Source organism: Melanostigma gelatinosum (genome assembly GCF_949748355.1).
Source record: "Melanostigma gelatinosum genome assembly, chromosome: 1".
Lineage (NCBI taxonomy): Eukaryota > Metazoa > Chordata > Actinopteri > Perciformes > Zoarcidae > Melanostigma > Melanostigma gelatinosum.
Genome location: NC_136634.1, coordinates 8056074 through 8074965, shown reverse-complemented (window position 1 = coordinate 8074965; position 18892 = coordinate 8056074). Strand labels below are relative to the sequence as shown.

The 18892-nt window shown below is 40.5% G+C and overlaps 2 protein-coding genes across 3 annotated transcripts; both read right to left on the bottom strand.

Annotated features, from left to right (window-relative positions):
• Positions 1-42: 42 nt before the first annotated feature.
• Positions 43-12981, bottom strand: LOC306775975 (uncharacterized protein). Of its 2 annotated transcripts, none has more exons than XM_079266565.1 (9): positions 11509-12981; positions 10377-11130; positions 9725-10178; positions 3815-8470; positions 2000-2122; positions 1469-1622; positions 1272-1377; positions 867-1048; positions 43-676 (listed from the first exon to the last, which is right to left on the bottom strand). In XM_079266565.1, the coding sequence occupies exons 1-9, from the start codon at positions 12872-12874 to the stop codon at positions 579-581; spliced, it is 7893 nt and encodes a 2630-aa protein (XP_079122691.1). In that variant the 5' UTR covers positions 12875-12981; the 3' UTR covers positions 43-578. The 2 variants fall into 2 exon arrangements, with proteins under 2 accessions (XP_079122691.1, XP_079122692.1); XM_079266566.1 differs by having other exon boundaries at positions 10377-10692; positions 11509-12970.
• Positions 12925-18784, bottom strand: LOC306783090 (protein TASOR-like; the record flags this gene model as incomplete). The annotated part of the gene is made up of 15 exons (XM_079276617.1): positions 18478-18784; positions 18045-18193; positions 17649-17744; positions 17489-17561; positions 15818-15909; positions 15592-15729; positions 15301-15434; positions 15194-15210; positions 14827-14926; positions 14613-14707; positions 14372-14478; positions 13946-14018; positions 13740-13811; positions 13103-13623; positions 12925-12945 (listed from the first exon to the last, which is right to left on the bottom strand). The coding sequence occupies exons 1-15, from the start codon at positions 18509-18511 to the stop codon at positions 12925-12927; spliced, it is 1722 nt and encodes a 573-aa protein (XP_079132743.1). The 5' UTR covers positions 18512-18784.
• Positions 18785-18892: the final 108 nt, after the last annotated feature.

Here is an 18892-nt window from a genome sequence, read left to right as displayed (position 1 = left end):
TTTTTAAAGCAAAACAATTAAAGAAATGTCTTTATTCTCAGTCAAATTGCTCTGTAGGGAGTCATCAAATATAAACATAGGAAATATCTTAGTAATAATGTTAAACTGTTGTGCTCCTTATCAACAATGTAGTTGAGGATAACTGTCACCTGTGCAGTATTATACTGAAATATATATACATTATACACCATCTGAAAACAGCCTAATTTAGCTTAGTTGTCAAACTGTACTTAAAACAAACTAATGATTGTGCTGCAAATGTAAGAAGTAAAGATTGTAAAGAACACAAAATATAAACTGTTAAAAAACAAAAATTTACAATAAAAATACATTACAAAGTGAATACAGTATATACACAGTACAACTGCCTGTATATTGGCATTTTTGTCACTCTAACTGATAACTTAGTGGACAAATGAAACAAAAGAACATGTCAAATCTTAAAGCAATAATTATTGCTCCATACAATGTAGTATGTTTGAAATCACCATGAAATGATAGGTTGCAGGTTTCTCCTCACATCCAGCAGGTTTTTTATTGTTCTTGCACAGTTTGTGTGTTATCTGACTTTCTCCAGGTCAGGCTGTAAATGTTTCGCTTGGAGAACTCGTGAGGAAAGATTGGAGGGTCATCGTCAAAATTCCGTTCTTTCCAAATGCGCCGTCTGTTGTTGTATCTGTAAGAATACGAAAAACATGTGAATACTTATCATGTTCACTGTATTTATGAGGGTCAATGCACATTAATTGACAAGCACATGAGTCCGTCATGTAAATATGCCAGACACCTTCAAAACAAAAGCACAATATCATGAGGCTCAATGAGTGTAAAGGTACGGTTAATGTATTTGTGCATTCGTGTCTCACCGGTAATAAAAATAGGGTAACGGGCCGATATATTCTGGACCTGCAAACGGACCAAACATGTGAGATAGTCGGGCAGGTCCCTTGACATGAGGTCACACTCGTGATAAGGCAAGACCTCCAATATTCCAGCTTCTTGGCAAAAGTTTAGGAAGAGCTTCTTGTCTTTTGCCTCTTTACTTAACCTGGATGTGAGAAGAGACACAATGTTCAGACAGGCAACATTTTATAAGGACAATCCGTGAAAGAGATATGAATTCAAACATAGAAGAAAATATATGGAAAAACACTGTCGTCGATGTTAAGAGGCCAGTCAGTAAAAAAAGACCTACAACACCTGTAACCTCTTATATAGGGAAGTGAGAAACAAGAGTTTTTTGTAGTTACTTTTCCAAAGTTAACCCCTACCTCGCGTTTTCTTTCAGCCGGCGGCTGTCTCTGTAGTGCATCATCCATTTCCACCTCCCCGTTCTGCTACGCTCTTGCAAGATTTCTGACATTTTTTTCATGTTGCCTTAAAATTCATAAAAATTGACATCATGAGTTTAACCGGCTGCTTGAATGACAAAATCTAAAAGTTGGAATTCAGTAAAAAGTGCACATACAAAGGCTGAGGGTCTCCAGCGCTGCGCTGTCGAACATTATGAAGCCGCCCCTCGTAAAGAGCTCCTGATGGGTGAGGTTCACAACATCATCTGGTTCGTCAATTCCAGCAAACTGCACACCTGGTGACGTCTTCAACTTGACCAAATGTGGGACCTGAGATAGTAGAAAGCAGTCAATTGGTAACTTTTATTTAAAAAAATTACTATTTCATCATATTTGCTCAAAGTATCACTGTATCCTGATAAAAGTAGTACATGAGACAGATTATCTGGCTCCTCTGCCGCCCACTAGTGCTCAACATGGCGTTTGCAAGATTCCACCGCGCCAGAAGAAAAAAAGCGCAGCGTTGATCAATATGAATTAAGGTTATTTTACTGTATTGCCTATTTTTTGCCTCAAATGTTTTCAGAAAGATATTTTAGCATACTCTTTAGCACTAAAATGATAAAGTTTGCTCCGGCCGGTGGGAGGGGCAAAGGAGCCAGACATTTTGTTCCCGTCAAGTTATTTTTCACCAGCTGATCAATTACCTCACAAATGTGCTCTGCAATGTCTTCATTCCTGAGGATGATGAGCAGAGTTGAAAAACTGTCCTCATCAAGGAAGAACTGGGATGGCTGTACAGCAGTGTGGCCCTCCGCCTCCAACTGTGCCTTTTTGAAAATCAAGAAATACATTTCCAAAATGTGAAGCCATTTTCCATCAGCAAGTCTTACACTGCTTTAACATTAAAATGAATCCTGTTTTGCTTTAAAATATTTTTTGATTGCAAATATGTAAACGACAATAAAATAAATGTCGTGATGAAAACCTATTTGAATGTGAAAATGAATGTTCGGTTATGAAAATAAAAGCAGCACTATCGTGGCTATCTACCTCGCGCACTGAATGCACCACATGATAGGAGTCTCACAAAAGCGTAACACCGTGTCCTAACGGCAACCTTTCATCACGTAAACAAACCACATACCTATCGGCTGTCAGACTGGAGACGTAACCACTTAAAATATGGGTGAGTTGGACATGCCATCTTCCTACGTTTGATTTTTTTAAACAAACCCCATTTTGTATTGTGATAATTACTGGAAATAGCCAACGAGAAGTACAAAACTGGCAATCTTAGGTTCTTTTAGTGAAAATGAGGCGGTATAGTAAAGATATCTCCTCATTTTAACAGCACTTAACTAGGACCCAGCCATTCCGATTCCATTGCTGGTTTTCAAAGCAAGCAATGGGAATAAATAAAAACAGGGAATCTGACAAAGGTTCAGCTAAAACAGCACGCTGCACACTATATCACTCGCGGCCAGTTAGGGCATAATCCCATGGACATAATGCACAAAAATAGATGTTCAAACTAATCCAACCCATGTGTTTTTTAAGAAAGAATAGCCAGACATCATTTCTAATTTGTATAATAACCCCTTTAAAATCCTCATGGGAATAGTATTTAAGGATACTCCACCCAAAATGTATCTTTCTGTTATGGAACACCCATAGGCTTGAAAGAGAGCAGTGACATGTTGGTAGATGCTCCGTAATGAAGTTCAGAGGCTGTGATCAGTTTGGATTCAAAGCAGTTAGGACAGATTTCAGGCAGATTTGTATCAGACCTAAGTATGGCTGAAGGCACTTTTTTGACAAATTTATTTTCAGTAGTTCTTTATTTATTAAAAAGGAAGAAATAAGTTTGGGGATAAATATCAGAAATGTTTCTTTTCATCTCAGTGGGGCGTGTTGGTGTCTGTGTTTGATCAACAGTCACTGGTAGGCTGAGCCCTGGGAGGGGAACGTGAGAAAAAGTGAACTGAAAGTTGAGGCATGGTAGGCATCCAAAAGTGTAAATGTTAACCTTATTTAATGTTTTTTTAATAGGTCTTTATCTTCACTAAATGTGTGACAGTACTTTTGTAAGTGTAGCATTGGGCTGGCCACAGAGTAAGCTAGGACACAAGAAAGTATAGTTCTGGGATAGTGTGTGAGGACTAATTTAGATGCAGTATATTAAGCCACATTTTGAGGAACTGTGGGAACATACTGATCATACAGATGAACAGCAGAGAAATCGCTTCTTCGTCAGAGGTAGACTTAAAAGTTTGAATGGATGTTTCCACTGTGCAAACTTCCATCCAAGCTGACCACAACCTCTGATCTCCATTGAGGAGCAAACAAACGTGTGCTGGCACCTTCTATACAGAAGTCAAACATTGTCAACAACTACATTTTAGGTGGCATATCACTTTAGCTAGTTCAGAAATGCAAGTTCTACATGGTATATCCTTGAAGAAACATACCGGTAGTCAATAGAAATACTGCATTGGAAGTGTGTTGAAAAGTCGTCTTACCTTGGTTTCCTCAAAGAAGGCATCTTCTGATGTCACCAATATGTAGAATCTGTACTTTGTTTTACAGGATTTCTTCACAACTGAATTCAGATTACTGCGAAAACTTATATCCAGCTCTCTCTTCATTTGATCACAGAAGTCAAAATGGTTCCCTGGTTCAGTCTTTGGGTAACCTCTATCCATTCTGAAGTGCTTAGGTCTAGATGGGACCTTTTTGACAGCACAAACATCTTTCATCCTTGCCTTGTACCGCCTGTCACACTCTGAAGTCACACCAGAAACTCCAGCATGTTCCATTGGGTTCCCTGCTGTTTGAGAAATGTTTTGAAGACGCAAAGTCTTTTCCTCCTCTGTGGAATCTGCCAGGTCTTTCCTCTCAGACATGTCTACCTTGATTTTCTGTCCAACAAGTAACGGTGCGTCCAAATGTGTGGTCAAGTGATCCACTGAATCGTCCTGCTCCTCCAAACTGCAAAAGTGCACAGTCAAAGGACTGGTGCAAGGCAAATTCAGTTTGTCATGCGTGTCCTGCTGGCTAATGGGTCCCCTCTTAGTCCTTTTCATAAGATGTTTCATTCTTTCTGAGAAGATAAGGCACTCCTGCTCCATCGACGCCTCGGTAAGGTCATCTTGTATGCACCTCTGAGAAACCTGCTCCAGGAAAGAAGAAGATCTCTTCCGGGGGTTGTTATGGACCGTACAAGTGAGTGAGCTTTGAGGTCCCAGGGAAAGATCGTTGAAGTCTGCATGTGAAGTTGATGCATCAGAGCAGTCTTTCTGAGTCATCTGAATGCTCTTTTCAGTCGTTTGCTCAATTTTAACTGAAACTTGGTTTCCACCATCGCGCTTAGGGGAACTTTTTGCAGATTCGAAAGACTGCACATGGAGGGATGAGGGCATCTTGTTGAGTTTTGAAACGTCTTGTGACTTGCTGTCACTAACATTTGATAACCAACTGCTCTTTGAAGAAACCTCACTGGCCACTTGCTTGTCAACATTTACTCCTTCAGAAGTTCTCTTGAGACGTTCTGTGTTTTTCACCGAGAGCATGGTAGCGGGTATGGTGTATGTAACTTTGAGGTTTTTAAACAGTTTATCTTTGGAGAAATGTGACATTACAGTGTTTTCAATTTGTCTGTTTTTAGAGATGTAATCCCCTTGACTTTCATCACTCTTAGATGGTTTCACTGCCATGATAGGACGGTGACTGTATGAACGTGGTTCATGACTTAAATTAGTTTGTGATGTTGTTGTATGTACATCCTGGTCAACATTTGGGTTAATAGCTTCCAAACTGTCAATAGTGGCAAAGGATCTGTAGGTTTGACAATAATCTTGCCCTGGGGAGGTTTCCTGTATGTTATCCGTTCTTTCAAAATAGTGTTGATGAACTGATGAGTCAGTTTTCTGTAGCTGCAACTTAACACCAAGTACTTCCTCTAATTTAATTTTGAAAGGTGATACAAGAAAGTGACCTGTTGATTCTGTGTTCGGTTCTTGTGAGGTAGAGGCTGGCAGCACAGCTGGCGCTGTGTTGCTCATTTTCTTATCCTTAGAGTCAAATGAGGTATGGCTTGACGCAAAGCAAGTGGTGATGTTCTTGCTTCTGGGGTTAGTGGTTTGATCAAGAGTCCGTTTCTTGTCAGCTTTTTCAATCTGGCTGAATTTGTCACCGAGGCTTGATTTGGAGAGGAACTTGTCTATACTTTGTAGAACTCTTAGAGTTCTTAGTTCAACATCAGGATGAGGATCATGGTGAGGGTTTTTGGAGGTTTCACTACCACTAAAGGCAGAAACACTCGTACTTCTAGGGCCAGAGGAAGTTATGTACTCATATGGTTTCTCATCCATAGTAGGGGTGGAGCATCGGTCGTCAGACTCACCTCCCAGCTGGTTTGTATCACTTGCATCAATAAGTGATATTTTGCCAGCAGACAGGTCTGCCTTCAGAGTGTCCATTTGAGATGCACTGCATACTTCTGTGGGTACGACCGTTTCAGGGTAGGTAGTTTCACTGATGAATGGTATTTCTTCATGGTCTTGAACAACCTTGCCTTGTGAGTGTGAATCATGTGGTCGTACTTTACCCTCCCCAGAGGTGTCTATTCCAATAAATGGAATTACAACCTCACTATGGATATTTTCCAATGCCTCATTTGTTTTGTCGTTCCATTTGAGATCCGTTTCTTTAGTCAGTTCCACTTCAGCGTCGCACTGAGGGGAATGAGTCTGATGATGAAATAGTTCTTTTTCAGTTGTGTTATCAACTTTTTGCTCCCCATTAATTGCTTTGGTATCCCAATCTGCATGATCATCACTACTCTGATGGAAGTTTACCATTACTTTGTTTTGGCTTCCTGTTTCAACACTGTCATTTGTCTGGGGAATAGGCCCATCTTTGCACTTGCCGTCAGACATGGGTAATGCTAGCTTCTGATAATGTACCATATCTGTCAAACAAATATAATTTTCTGAACTTTTCTCAACAGCAGGTTCATCAGAAAAGGGATCCATGTCTGATGGAGCATGAGTACACTTTTCTGAAATGGCAGGTTCATCTGTCAACACACTGCTATTTGCACACAGCTTTCTGAACTGCAAATCATGGCAGGGCTCTTCTTTGTTGTCAGCTTGAGATGGTTGCTCATCCAATGGTGGTTCTGGATTACTCTCTGTGATGCAATCTGTCTTTACAGAGTTTGGGCTATCACATATAGGTACTGGGTGATCACTTAATTCACTGTCAGTGTCCACAGGTGAAATCCAACCGTCTTTCTCATCAACTCCGTCTTCTTTTCCAATGTGATCTTCATCTTCCATCTCTTTACCTTCGTGCACTGAACAACAATCCACATCTTCATTCACATTTTCAGCCTTGCTAGGTGAAACTGCTTTCGGCTCCTCTGGAGGCAACTGCTTCTCATTTTCCAAACCATTTCCATTGCAGACTATACCCAATTCTTCGTTTGTTGGATCCTCATTTGTATGACTCCCTTTTGGAGAATGTTCTACATTGCCTTCTTGGTATGACTTTTCTTTCACTTTCCAGTTTTCCCCATCTTTAGTTTCAGTTTCATCATGCTCAACTGTATGAAGCACATCACATACTTCTCTGTTGGAGTCTACCCCTTTGTTTGTCAAAGATTTGGATGAATCCATTCCATGTTTTTGGACAAATGAAACTGCTTTCGGCTCCTCTGGAGGCAACTGCTTCTCATTTTCCAAACCATTTCCATTGCACACTATACCCAATTCTTCGTTTGTTGGATCCTCATTTGTATGACTCCCTTTTGGAGAATGTTCTACATTGCCTTCTTGGTATGGCTTTTCTTTCACTTTCCAGTTTTCCCCATCTTTAGTTTCAGTTTCATCATGCTCAACTGTATGAAGCACATCACATACTTCTCTGTTGGAGTCTACCTCTTTGTTTGTCAAAGATTTGGATGAATCCATTCCATCTTTTTGGACCAATGAAACTGCTTTCGGCTCCTCTGGAGGCAACTTCTTCTCATTTTCCAAACCATTTCCATTGCACACTATACCCAATTCTTCGTTTGTTAGATCCTCATTTGTATGACTCCCTTTTGGAGAAGGTTCTACATTGCCTTCTTGGTATGGCTTTTCTTTCACTTTCCAGTTTTCCCCATCTTTAGTTTCAGTTTCATCATGCGCAACTGTATGAAGCACATCACATACTTCTCTGTTGGAGTCTACCTCTTCGTTTGTCAAAGATTTGGATGAATCCATTCCATGTTTTTGGACTAATGAAACTGCTTTCGGCTCCTCTGGAGGCAACTGCTTCTCATTTCCCAAACCATTTCCAATGCACACTATACCCAATTCTTCGTTTGTTGGATCCTCATTTGTATGACTCCCTTTTGGAGAAGGTTCTACATTGCCTTCTTGGTATGGCTTTTCTTTCACTTCCCAGTTTTTCCCATCTTTGTATTCAGTTTCATCATGCTGAACTGTATGAAGCACATCACCTGCTTCTCTGTTGGAGTCTACCTCTTCGTTTGTCAAAGATTTGGATGAATCCATTCCATGTTTTTGGACTAATGAAACTGCTTTCGGCTCCTCTGGAGGCAACTGCTTCTCATTTCCCAAACCATTTCCAATGCACACTATACCCAATTCTTCATTTGTTGGATCCTCATTTGTATGACTCCCTTTTGGAGAAGGTTCTACATTGCCTTCTTGGTATGGCTTTTCTTTCACTTCCCAGTTTTTCCCATCTTTGTATTCAGTTTCATCATGCTGAACTGTATGAAGCACATCACCTGCTTCTCTGTTGGAGTCTACCTCTTCGTCTGTCACAGATTTGGATGAATCCATTCCATGTTTTTGGACCGAACTCATCTCTGTAGCTTCTGAATTTTCTATTCCATCCTTTATATCCGTCTTCTTATTGTTGCATCCATGTAACACGGGGCTAATTCCTGAAGCCCTTTGATTAGTTTCTGGCTGAACAGATACCCTTTCCATTTCTTCTCGTACAGAAATGGTTGTTCCATCACCTTTACAATTTGGTACATTGGTGTGCTCCAGACTCCCAGCTTTTTGCAACGGGGTACAAGTCCTCTTATTTTCATCGGCACTTCTGACATCATTCATCTCATTAATGATCTCTCTGGAGTGTACCATCTTTTTGGAACGCTGGAAGCATAAAAATAAAACGGAATAAGAATTATATCAAGTACAAATATCTTTGTTCACTAAAAAACCATGACTGCTGTTTCTCTCAGGGATTTTTTTAAGATTTCAACAATGAATACTGTAAATCACAATTAGAAAGGTAACCACAAATGCATTGTATTAATTTAGATATTAAAGGTATACGTCACCATTCAAATTATAATTTGATATACAAATGGCAAATTTATGGTGAAGAAGTCCTTTAAGAAGATAGTTGCTGCCTGACATACGGGTGCATCAGTCATAAACAAAGTACCATTTTGGCATTACATTTTCCTGCTTTTCTGTCCTCTTATCCATTTTATGCCCACCAATCGCACAGAGCCATAATACAATAAATAGGATGTTTGAAGGCATCCCCTGTCAGTTGGTTAAATCCTTTGGTTAACAACTTTGCCAGCCTGAGCCCAAAAAAAGACAGGGCCTTTTCTGTTGAGGGGTCACCAACCACAAGGAAAGGAATGGTCTAGAACACTATTAGTTTGGGCAACATGCAAAGGCCTTGTCTAGTTGATCACTAACCACTGAAATCAGCAATCAGTATGTAGAATTTCACCTTTAATGGACTATACGCAGTTGGGCACATTTCTCAGCTCCTGGATAGAAGCTGGACTCTCCTTGTCTGGAGTTGTCCAGGGTGCTGGCCTTGTGGATGTGAGGATACTCATCCTGGTTGTATGCTGATGTGTTGGAGTATCCCCCAGAGAATAAAAGGATAGCCCCCTTTTTGTTTGTTCTTATGTGACAAATAGCATTACATAGTGTTTATATCAGATGGTGGAACAGTAGAACCTGACAGAATAAACCTAAAAGGGGTAGTGAATTGAACTCTGGAAGTCTGTCAGGGACTCAAGATTTTTCAGCATTCCAAGGGACATGAGGTCTGAGAGAGCCCTGTTCAAAGTCTCCATTGCAGAGACAACTGTTAAGAGCTATGGCCAAAATGTCTGAGCGGATTTGCAGAGGGAGCTTGTGACTGCCATAGCACTCTGACAGAGAAACAGTGGATTTTCAAATCCATCTGACCCTAATATCTTCAATAGTTCTCTATTGGTAGTCCCTTAATTATGTAAATGATTGTATGTTTATTACTGCATGGCAAGCAAACCAATCTGATCATTTATTGAGCTATATCGTAAATACCATCTCAAAATCATGACAAAAACAAATGCATAATAGTTTGTCTGCAATGTAACATTAACATTAGAACCCAACCTGTTTTGCGATTGCCTCCTGTGGTCCCACGGATGACTCGAGTACGTTTAATGTTTCACTTGCTTCTTTCGGATCAATGGACACAGAAGTCTCCTTTTTGTTGACTTGTGGATCTGGACTGACAATCTCGGCATTGGAGTTTCTCAGTGACAAGTCCAAAATCCCTGATCCTTGGTCCAACATAGAGTCATCTTTTTTGCTGAAGTCCAAAACTTTTGAAATCAAAGTGTCTGTAATACTCGGGAAAGGAGCAAATGAATTGGCCTTGAGCTCAGACTGAGCTGGAGCAGAAACCATTCCACCGGACACCTTCAAAGAATCACCCTCTTCTGAACATGGGTATGAGTCAACATGAAAGAACCTGTCTGTTGACCGGCTGTAGAAGAGACCTATCCACATGTGGACGATGAGCCGCACTTCTTCATTGGTGTCTTGCAGGGAGAAATCCCATGGGCTATCGAAGATGTAAAATGCACAAAAATTAGCTCTTTCAGTTGAATCACATCTGTACTAGAAGTCCACTTTACCACATATTTCCCATTTTTGTCAACTAGATACAAACGTATAACACTGAAATTATGTGAAGTTTAAAGATACATTTTTTACTATTACGTTATATTTCTTGTATAAATAAGGAATACAATGTACATACCCATGTAAGGCTCGGACGATGGTTCTATCCTTTGAGTCATTTGTAAACTTGCTGTCTAGATTAAAGTCATAGTCTTCTTTCCATTGCTTTGTGACTTGGATAGATCCATCCTTGTTAACAAAGGTGCGGGACTGTCTGAACTTTCTTCTTCGCACCATGTGTTTTTTCAGGTATTCTGGAGTCCTGTGGTTTTGTTCACTACTGTCTTCCTGGCCAACAGAGGGGTGTAGTGTTTTAATTCCATTGCCATACATTGTCTGGTGATGGCGCAGCAGTCTGGTAGAACCACTTAAAGGGGATACCGGGAAAGGTGTACCTGGCAAACCCAACAGTAGAGAGGAAGACGGGGGCAATGAGTAAGCATGTTCTTTAGATACCAAACCAACCCATTCACTGCCTTCCACAAGAGGGTTTGGTGAAGTAGACTCAAGAGGCTGCATGGATCTAGCAGCAGGCTGTCTAAGCAGTGAATGAAGAACTGACTCTTGCTCAGGACTGGTAAGATCTTTCGAAAGGTCACAGTTCTTCAAACTTGTCTCAGCTTTTCTCTCAAGTGCTGGGTCAGGTTGTGGTGGAACCTGGTCATTACTGGCACTGAGTGCCAAGTCAGCAAGTAAGCTCAAAGCATCTGTAGATGAGCAAGCACTGTTAATTTTTTCCTTAACAGTCTTCCTGACAGAATTATCCCTAGTATACTCTTTGAATTTGAGTTTTTCACTGGCATAACAAGCTGGGGTTTGAAAATGCAACCACCCTGTGAAGACAAAACAGAGAGAAAAGAGGAACAGAATGAAAAAGTAGCACATTGAAAGCATTTGAAATATACTAATGTATTACTATTAGAAAAAAAAATGTCACTGTTTCAAACAAAGGGATTGGTTTAAAAAAGCCAACACCACCACATTTGGGGGCAGATGCATAAGATAGACAAAATGCAGCAAAAGCAAGATAAGAGCAAAATCAAATGACGAACTAGCAAAGAGTTAGCAAAGCGCAGCCGATAGCATGCTCAGGACAGATGCAGAGGTGACAGATCCAAGAAAGGTGTCTGTTAGTTTTGATCTCATGCTCAATACTGAGATGTTACAAATCATGCAAAACAATCATGCAGAATTGAATAAATATGACTTACATTTCTTTTTAACATATTCTGTAGAGATGCCTTGATGCTTTTTGAGCGTTTTAATCCTTCCCCTTCGCGCGAAGATTGGTGAAGGCCTGTGTAGGATTTGAGGTTGCTTGTCTAAAATGGTTTGCTCTGGTTGAGTATCCCGACCATCAGTTTTCTGTATCTTATCTACAGTCTCTCTAGGGGTCAGACCTAGTGCATATGCAAAAATAGGGTCAACTGACAGCATCTTTGAAACTTCCTTGACACACACTGTGTCCTGGACACTTGTAATTGCATAATTACTCTTCAGGTTCCCAGAGTGAGAGTCAACTTTGCCCTTCTTCAAACAGGGATCCGTGCATTGGGCAGTGTCTGCCGTTGTTTCCTTTGACACAAGGAGGCCAATTTTTCTCTTTCCTCGTAGAAGAACTGATTTTAATTTACTCAACAGAAATTCACCCTTTTTGGCAATCTTTCCTGGGGAGAGGGTATCAGTGCGTTTTCCTTCAACTGCTTCTGAGGGAGGAGTTGCTGTTCCATCAGTCTTTGAAAAAAGCTCACGACTCTCTGAATTCAAAGTCAATGAACCACTGTGTTCAGGATTAACATCACTGACATGTTGAAGATGGTTCCTTCCATCCTTGGATGTTGTGGCCTCTGTTTCGCCCACTGCTGTCTCCGGAGTAGGACTGGACTCTTGCACCATTTTGTCTGAGTCTTGAGCATTCACAGAGGTATCCACCAACATTTTTTCAGGACACTGGTCATCTTTTGTAGATTGAAATTTCTCCTTTAAAGACTTAATCTGATCAGCAAAATCTACAGCGCCATGAGGAACCAAGATTCTTCCACATTCGCTGATGACCGGCTTTAAGTCCGAGCGCTCCGTTTTCTTTCTCAGAGGACTAGCTTCAAAGTCCATAAAAATGGTGCTTTCCAAGCTCTGCTGTTCAGGGTCTGTTTCTTTCTCCTCTGGTACTGCTAATCCAACAGAAGCGGAGCTCACCTTTCCAGTTTTTGATGATAGTTGTCTAAATTTGCACTTTCGCATTTGTACTTTCCTCCGATCACCATTTGAAGGATGACCTAACTGTGGATGGCCTGATGGTTTCTTTGCCTGGTATTTCTTCCGACTCAAGTTGCCATCCCCCACTGGTATTTTTAAACTGTGCGTTTTAATGCAAGCTTTAGATACCTTTTTCCGACTTTTGTAATGTCCCCTGCGTAGTTTCCTTCGTTTTGTTTTTGTGAGATTTGTGACCTCTGGGCAGTCCAAAACCTTTGTGGTTGCAACACTCTCATCATGCAGACAGTTCACTCCTTTGGCTGTTGAAAAACCAGAAAGCTGAAAGTCATTATGCTTTGTGGCAGACACAGTACTGACCATACTTAAACCCTCACCAGTGACAGTTTGCTCTGCCGAAGTGATGCTGACAATCAGCTCTGCAGGAAGGTCATCTGATGTCGAGGGAGTCAGGAGATGTTTTGCCCCCGCGTCATCAGCTTTGATCAGCACACTCAGATTAGATTTGCTCGTGTCTTTGGCCTCTCCAGTTTGCACATCATCTGGTACAACATTTTGAGGCACAGTTTTTAAATCAACTTCTGATCCCACATTTGTTTTACAAGTGTCTGCAGGTGTTTCACTGTTTACAGGAGATGTCTGGCCTGTCAACTGGTCTGACTCTGTGCCAACAGGTTCGGCTGGCGGCCCTTCAGGAGATGATAGACAGATGTAGACATCATCATCAAAGTCTTCCATTCTCTCCTCTTGTCCAGCCGCCAGGATTTCTGAAGCCTTGGACAGTGGCAGTTGAAAAGACTCTGGTTTGCTCAGGTATGACCTGAAGCTCTGCCATGCCTTGTTGGTCCACTCCGGAGATGAGTAGAGGTGCTTGTGGGCATCTGGTACATCATACTGATCAGGAAAGATGCTGACTTCCCTCGTGGGACTTGATGCCAACCCAGGATTTATCAGTGATGCGTAATTCTGCATATGCTGCGCCAAGACTTCACAGAGCTCTTCACTTGGGTCGATAGGCGTTTTCTCAACTTCACCCTCTGCATAACTCAGCACCGGTAGAACATGCAGGATTTCAGATGAGATGGCAAGCTTTTTCTCCCGAAATTTAGTGTCTGTGAAAAAAAAATAAAAAATCAAGAAAGTGTAACTGTTAAATCTTTGCTTTGTATTCATAAAATATCAACATATCGAATGAAAACATCCACTGTTAAACATATGCTGTAATCACCTCTCTGTATGACTTGTGAGTTCGGAAACACAAACATGCCTTGCAGGACATCAGTCACACTGGACCCAGTATCTGAAGAAAACAAAACAAAGATAATGTATGCGGCTGATATGAACTTGAATCATAGTTGTTAAAAATGATAGAAATCAACAAGTTTTGTTCTGAGATTGACAGCACAGTGCTCTGTCATCCTTTTCATATCTTACCATCATATGTGAGGAAATGGGTGGAGTGCAACAGGATAAGAAAACCACCATCATTCAGCTGAATGGTGGGAGCCTGTGCGCGAATGAGCATGTTTGTCAGGTACAGTTTTTGGATGTTGGATACCAAGTAAAAATGCAGCACAATCGAAAGAGAAAATGGTGAACAATTTTAAAAATCAACACATAGTTTGTCATTCTTTGATAAAAACACCAATCATTTGCTCGTAACAATTGTAAAAATGTTAGGGGTTGTCTTGTTTTCTGCATTTCATATCAGTTTAAATGGAATACTTTAAGTTGCTCACTGTCGCATAAAACACCACTTTGGGGTCTAATTAACTGTGATGCATATTTGTGACTATTATATTTTTCCAATTTATGGAATAAACCCTGCAATCTCTGGCAGAATTAGGAACAGAAACTCACAAGATCTTTCGCCTTGATCTCCTGCAGAAGTAGAGAGAGTGAGCGAGTTTCTTCCACCTCAGAAGAAACCAACTCACACAGACTGCAGTACAAGCCATCCAGAAAGACTAAAAAACATAAGAAAAAGCCAAATTCATGAATGAAATGTTCAATAAATCAAAGAATTGCGTTGCGACATTCCTTGATGATGTAACTCCAGTGTAATATGGCAGATTTTTTCAATTATTTTCTAACAGCACACCTTCACCAGAAAAGCAGGTTTCAAAGGCAGCCCTTGGCAGCAGCTGTCGCAGACTGAACATGGAAATGGCTCTTTCTATTTTAACCACTGGTGGCCTTAAATGGAAAAACAAAACAAAGCACAGACAGGTTAGGTTAAGTTATATAATCTAAATTATAGAAGACATTGAAGAATATAAAATGTGTGCATTTTCTATGAGCACATCTTAACTTACAGCACTGCAGGGATCAAGGCCCCTGCTGTAGATCGCAGCCCAACATCATAGACCTGTGGGCCTATTTGAAGCTGGCCCCTCCACGGAAAGTATTGACGAACTAGGGGCAAAGAAAACATGAAATGAAACAATTATTTAAAATAAGAAAATACATTTATAACGTTCCTTTGTCTGTCAATGGATATTGGTACAAGAATATTGTATTAGAATATTGGTATGTATTCGTTTCAATGACATTTTCTAGACAGTAGCTGTATGTGAGCCGTTTATTGTGCCGAACTACTTTAGGGCAGTGCTATTGTATCTCTTTTTGATGGCAATAAGTATGGAGAAACACTAGGTTTGCCATTAATTACATGTTACTTACTGAGTTTTTTCTCCTCACTGAAAAGAGAAATCAGGAAACAATTAATCAACGTGACTGAACTATTTTCAATTTATATGAAATGCAATTTGAGTTGCTGAAGTGAGTACCTTTTCTCCTGTGGTTCTTCAAGTGTTGCTTTGGTATCCGTATATGAAAATGACACAATGGCAATAGGACAGGCAGCGCTGGGCGATTGAATTGTCACATTGCTTCCATCATCTAGCAACTCATACATGTAATACTGCGAGGACAGAACAAGACATATTTCGCATATCACCATGCATTTAGGTACTCAACAATATTGTGCTCACAAAGATGTGTCAACACACAGACAGAGAGGAACGACAAAGTATTATCACTGCATGTTTTTCCATCACCCGCTACATGCCTCTACTTACCTGAGTTCTCTCAAAGGCAAGGAAAGAGCTGGTTTTGGGAGATACCGAGGGCAGCTGTTCGGACACATGGCAGTCAAACCCCACAGTGGGCGCAGTGAAGTTCTGGGTGTAGTTCTCTAAAACTTGTTTAACTCTACCCTGTTGGTAACAACAAAAAGGACAATGATGTTCATAAATTGTTTTCTATGAGTGAAAACAATGTTGCACAATTTCATTTTTTCAATACCTTTGACAGCCTGATGATGGCAATGTATCCAGACTTCCCATGATACCAGCGATTAAGATCCAGACAGTCAGAGTACATTGATATGTAAACACCTGAGTAGACACAGAAGACTTTCACTTAAAAATAAATACAGGAATTGTCACAAGAGAGATTTTTTTCAGGACACTATAAAAAAAAAAAATAAACTCATAACTACAGAGTGCCTTTCCAAACAACAGCCACTCTGAGAGCAGCAAGGCCACACCCGGAAAGACAAACGTGTCACGGCTGTCAAGGACACACCACACCATTACCAGCGATCTGAACCTACTGCAGCTAGAGGTGAACTCAAAGTCACATTAAGCTCTTTGTACAGTTTTTAATAAGACATAATACATACATTTCTTTACGCTCACCAACAACAGATTTTAAAATAAAAAAAGAAAGTCGACGAGTGAAAACTTTACTCGCACTGTTAATTCTGAGTTTCCACATGGCAAATCAAACTTTATTGATTCCACAAGGAGAAAGTGTAATCTCCCAGCAGCAGATTGTACCTCTAATAGTCATCAGATGATAGGATTTTGGTGAAGATTTTATTATAATACATTCACATAGTGAGCAAAGATAAGAAACTTAACAGGTCGCATTCAGGTAAATTCTCGCAGGTTGCAAGTCTGAATGTCGGCGGCAGAACAAAGAGTCAAACATAAAACCTGGTTAGACAGGTTTGGTGTGTCTGTTATACTCCCCCGCTCGCAGTGTGCTGCTGACGAAGTGAAGCAAGTTACGACATAATGGGAAAAAAAGACTGTGTAACGTTTCAAAATGTCGTAACGTCAAAAATAAATGCGTCCGTCATGTGAAGAGGAAGTCTGTCACAGGAACTTAAACAGAGTACAGGCAAGAACAGAGATGGATGTGAAGCACAACCTAACTTAACCCCGTGCAACGCTGCTACATTCAACAACATGTGACACAGTGAAGCTCTTGGTCTCGTGCGCAGTTTCACACCAACATTTACAGAAAAACAAGGACTTTGGCCATTGATTTACACCTCAGAACTTACACACTTATCACAGTGTTTTGAGGGATTATAGACAAAATATTTGACAGGAAACATTTTAAATGTGAAGTTATAAAGCAAAGCATCATAGGAATTCATGTCACAGTTAAAGGAAACAGCTACTCGGAACACAAACGCTGTATTCATCGTCTTTCTGCTTTCAACACAATTCATATCCTGTGGGCCAACATTTAGTTTCTGTTTCACGGCAGAACGTCTTCCACTTTCATTTGTATACATTCATGTAGCTTTTTAAACTTTCTTTCACTTTCAAAGACAGGAGTGAACCAGCCTGTCAACATGCCTGTCAACATGGACCTTTCTTTAGCTCGATCTACATTGCAGATACTTTGGACCGGCTGCATGCATGAACAAAGGTAATAACTTTAAATAAAATAGTTTATTGTAAATGTAATTCCATTTGAATCAAGTGACTAGTAAGTGAATGCATATTATATTTTACAACAGTTGTTTCTAAGTGTTTACTTGGATGTTTTCCACGTAGTAATATGACCTGTAGGTTGGTGGTGGTGGAACTCTCTGTACTAACATGTCGCTGTGACCTCACTACTGGTTGACACTACTGCAGTGTGAGAGGAGGAAAAACATAAATCAACATAATTTACCTTTCGAGGGATCTCCTAGAGTTGTACATGTGCTGTTTCCAGTGAGCACACCAGTTTCACTCAGTGCATTTGCCTTCAAACAGATACAAATATATCGATGTGAGCACAATCACTGGGATTTGCATGAGCATGACTTTTCTCAGGTGTGCCAGCGGTTTACCTGGTTGATATCCTCAAACAGCAAAAAGCCGTAAGATTCCTTCAGCTCCTCCTCTGAATAACCTACTTTTCGTCTCTTTTCACGGAACGCATTGTACTGGTGTAAAAAGAAGGAAGAAGAAATGACTTTGAAAGCTGGAGAACGTCATTTACAGTACATATTTGAGGTTCCTCTTGTGGCATTTAAGAGCAGTTCCTATTTCCACTATTTATTTACAATGTTTCTTTCACATAAAGGATTTGATAAACAAATGAAGACATACATGAATCAAATGGGAATATTTACACAAAAAAAGCATATCTATGACATCAAACCCTGTGCCACTAATGATTACACATATTTAAGATTAGCCATTACACGTGGCTTAATGTTTAAGGACTAAAGATTTGCACTGACCTTTTCTTCCAGTGCTGTGTTTTTTACCAGCACAGCGGACTTGTACCTGAAAGACTGTCTCGACTCCTCGTACAAGTACGCACTTTTAAGTGGGGCCAAAATACTGCTTTGAAAGGCGTCAGACCGTTCTGAGACGGGTACTAAAACACCTATAAGTACACAAAGGGACAAGTACAATCGTTAGCATGACATGCAAGCGACACGAGCGAAATTACAGCAGATTGTTGTTCAAGGGAAAAGTTTCACAGGGCTGGGACTTTTTGTACTGCGAGACACGACACCTTGTCCACGCGTCCTTTTCTTTTAGGCTAATCACACGAGAACAGGAGGTGGATATCTCACAAATACATGTACGATCCACATTTCTTGATGAAAATTACGTTACACGAGGAGAGGAAAAAAAAAAAGAAAAAAAGAAAAGGAAGCTCGTCACCTTTACTCGAGGCACCACCATTCCCACTTTCCATTGCTGAATACTTATGACATCTGTCGTTCTCGTTTTGCCCTTCGATGAAAATATGAAGTATGTAGTCCTGTAAACGGGAGATCCGTTCAAAGTAACTTGAGCTTTCGCCGCAGTTCCAACTGACATATTAATGCGACAACCAGGAAGTTACAGAAAATATGCACCCGTCCGAACACGTAGGAGGAAAAACGTCCACTTAAATCTGCTCATTTTGGGGAATAAATCATTTTTAGTGAAGACAGATCCTCTGTCTTCTCACAGGGGTGATCAGCGCGTGTATAGTCCGCTTCGAAATAGAAACAGAAACCTATCGAGGAGAAACCTCCATCTTGAAAGTCTACACCAAACTGCTCGTGTTGGTGAAGCTAGTCTGCGCCTGCGG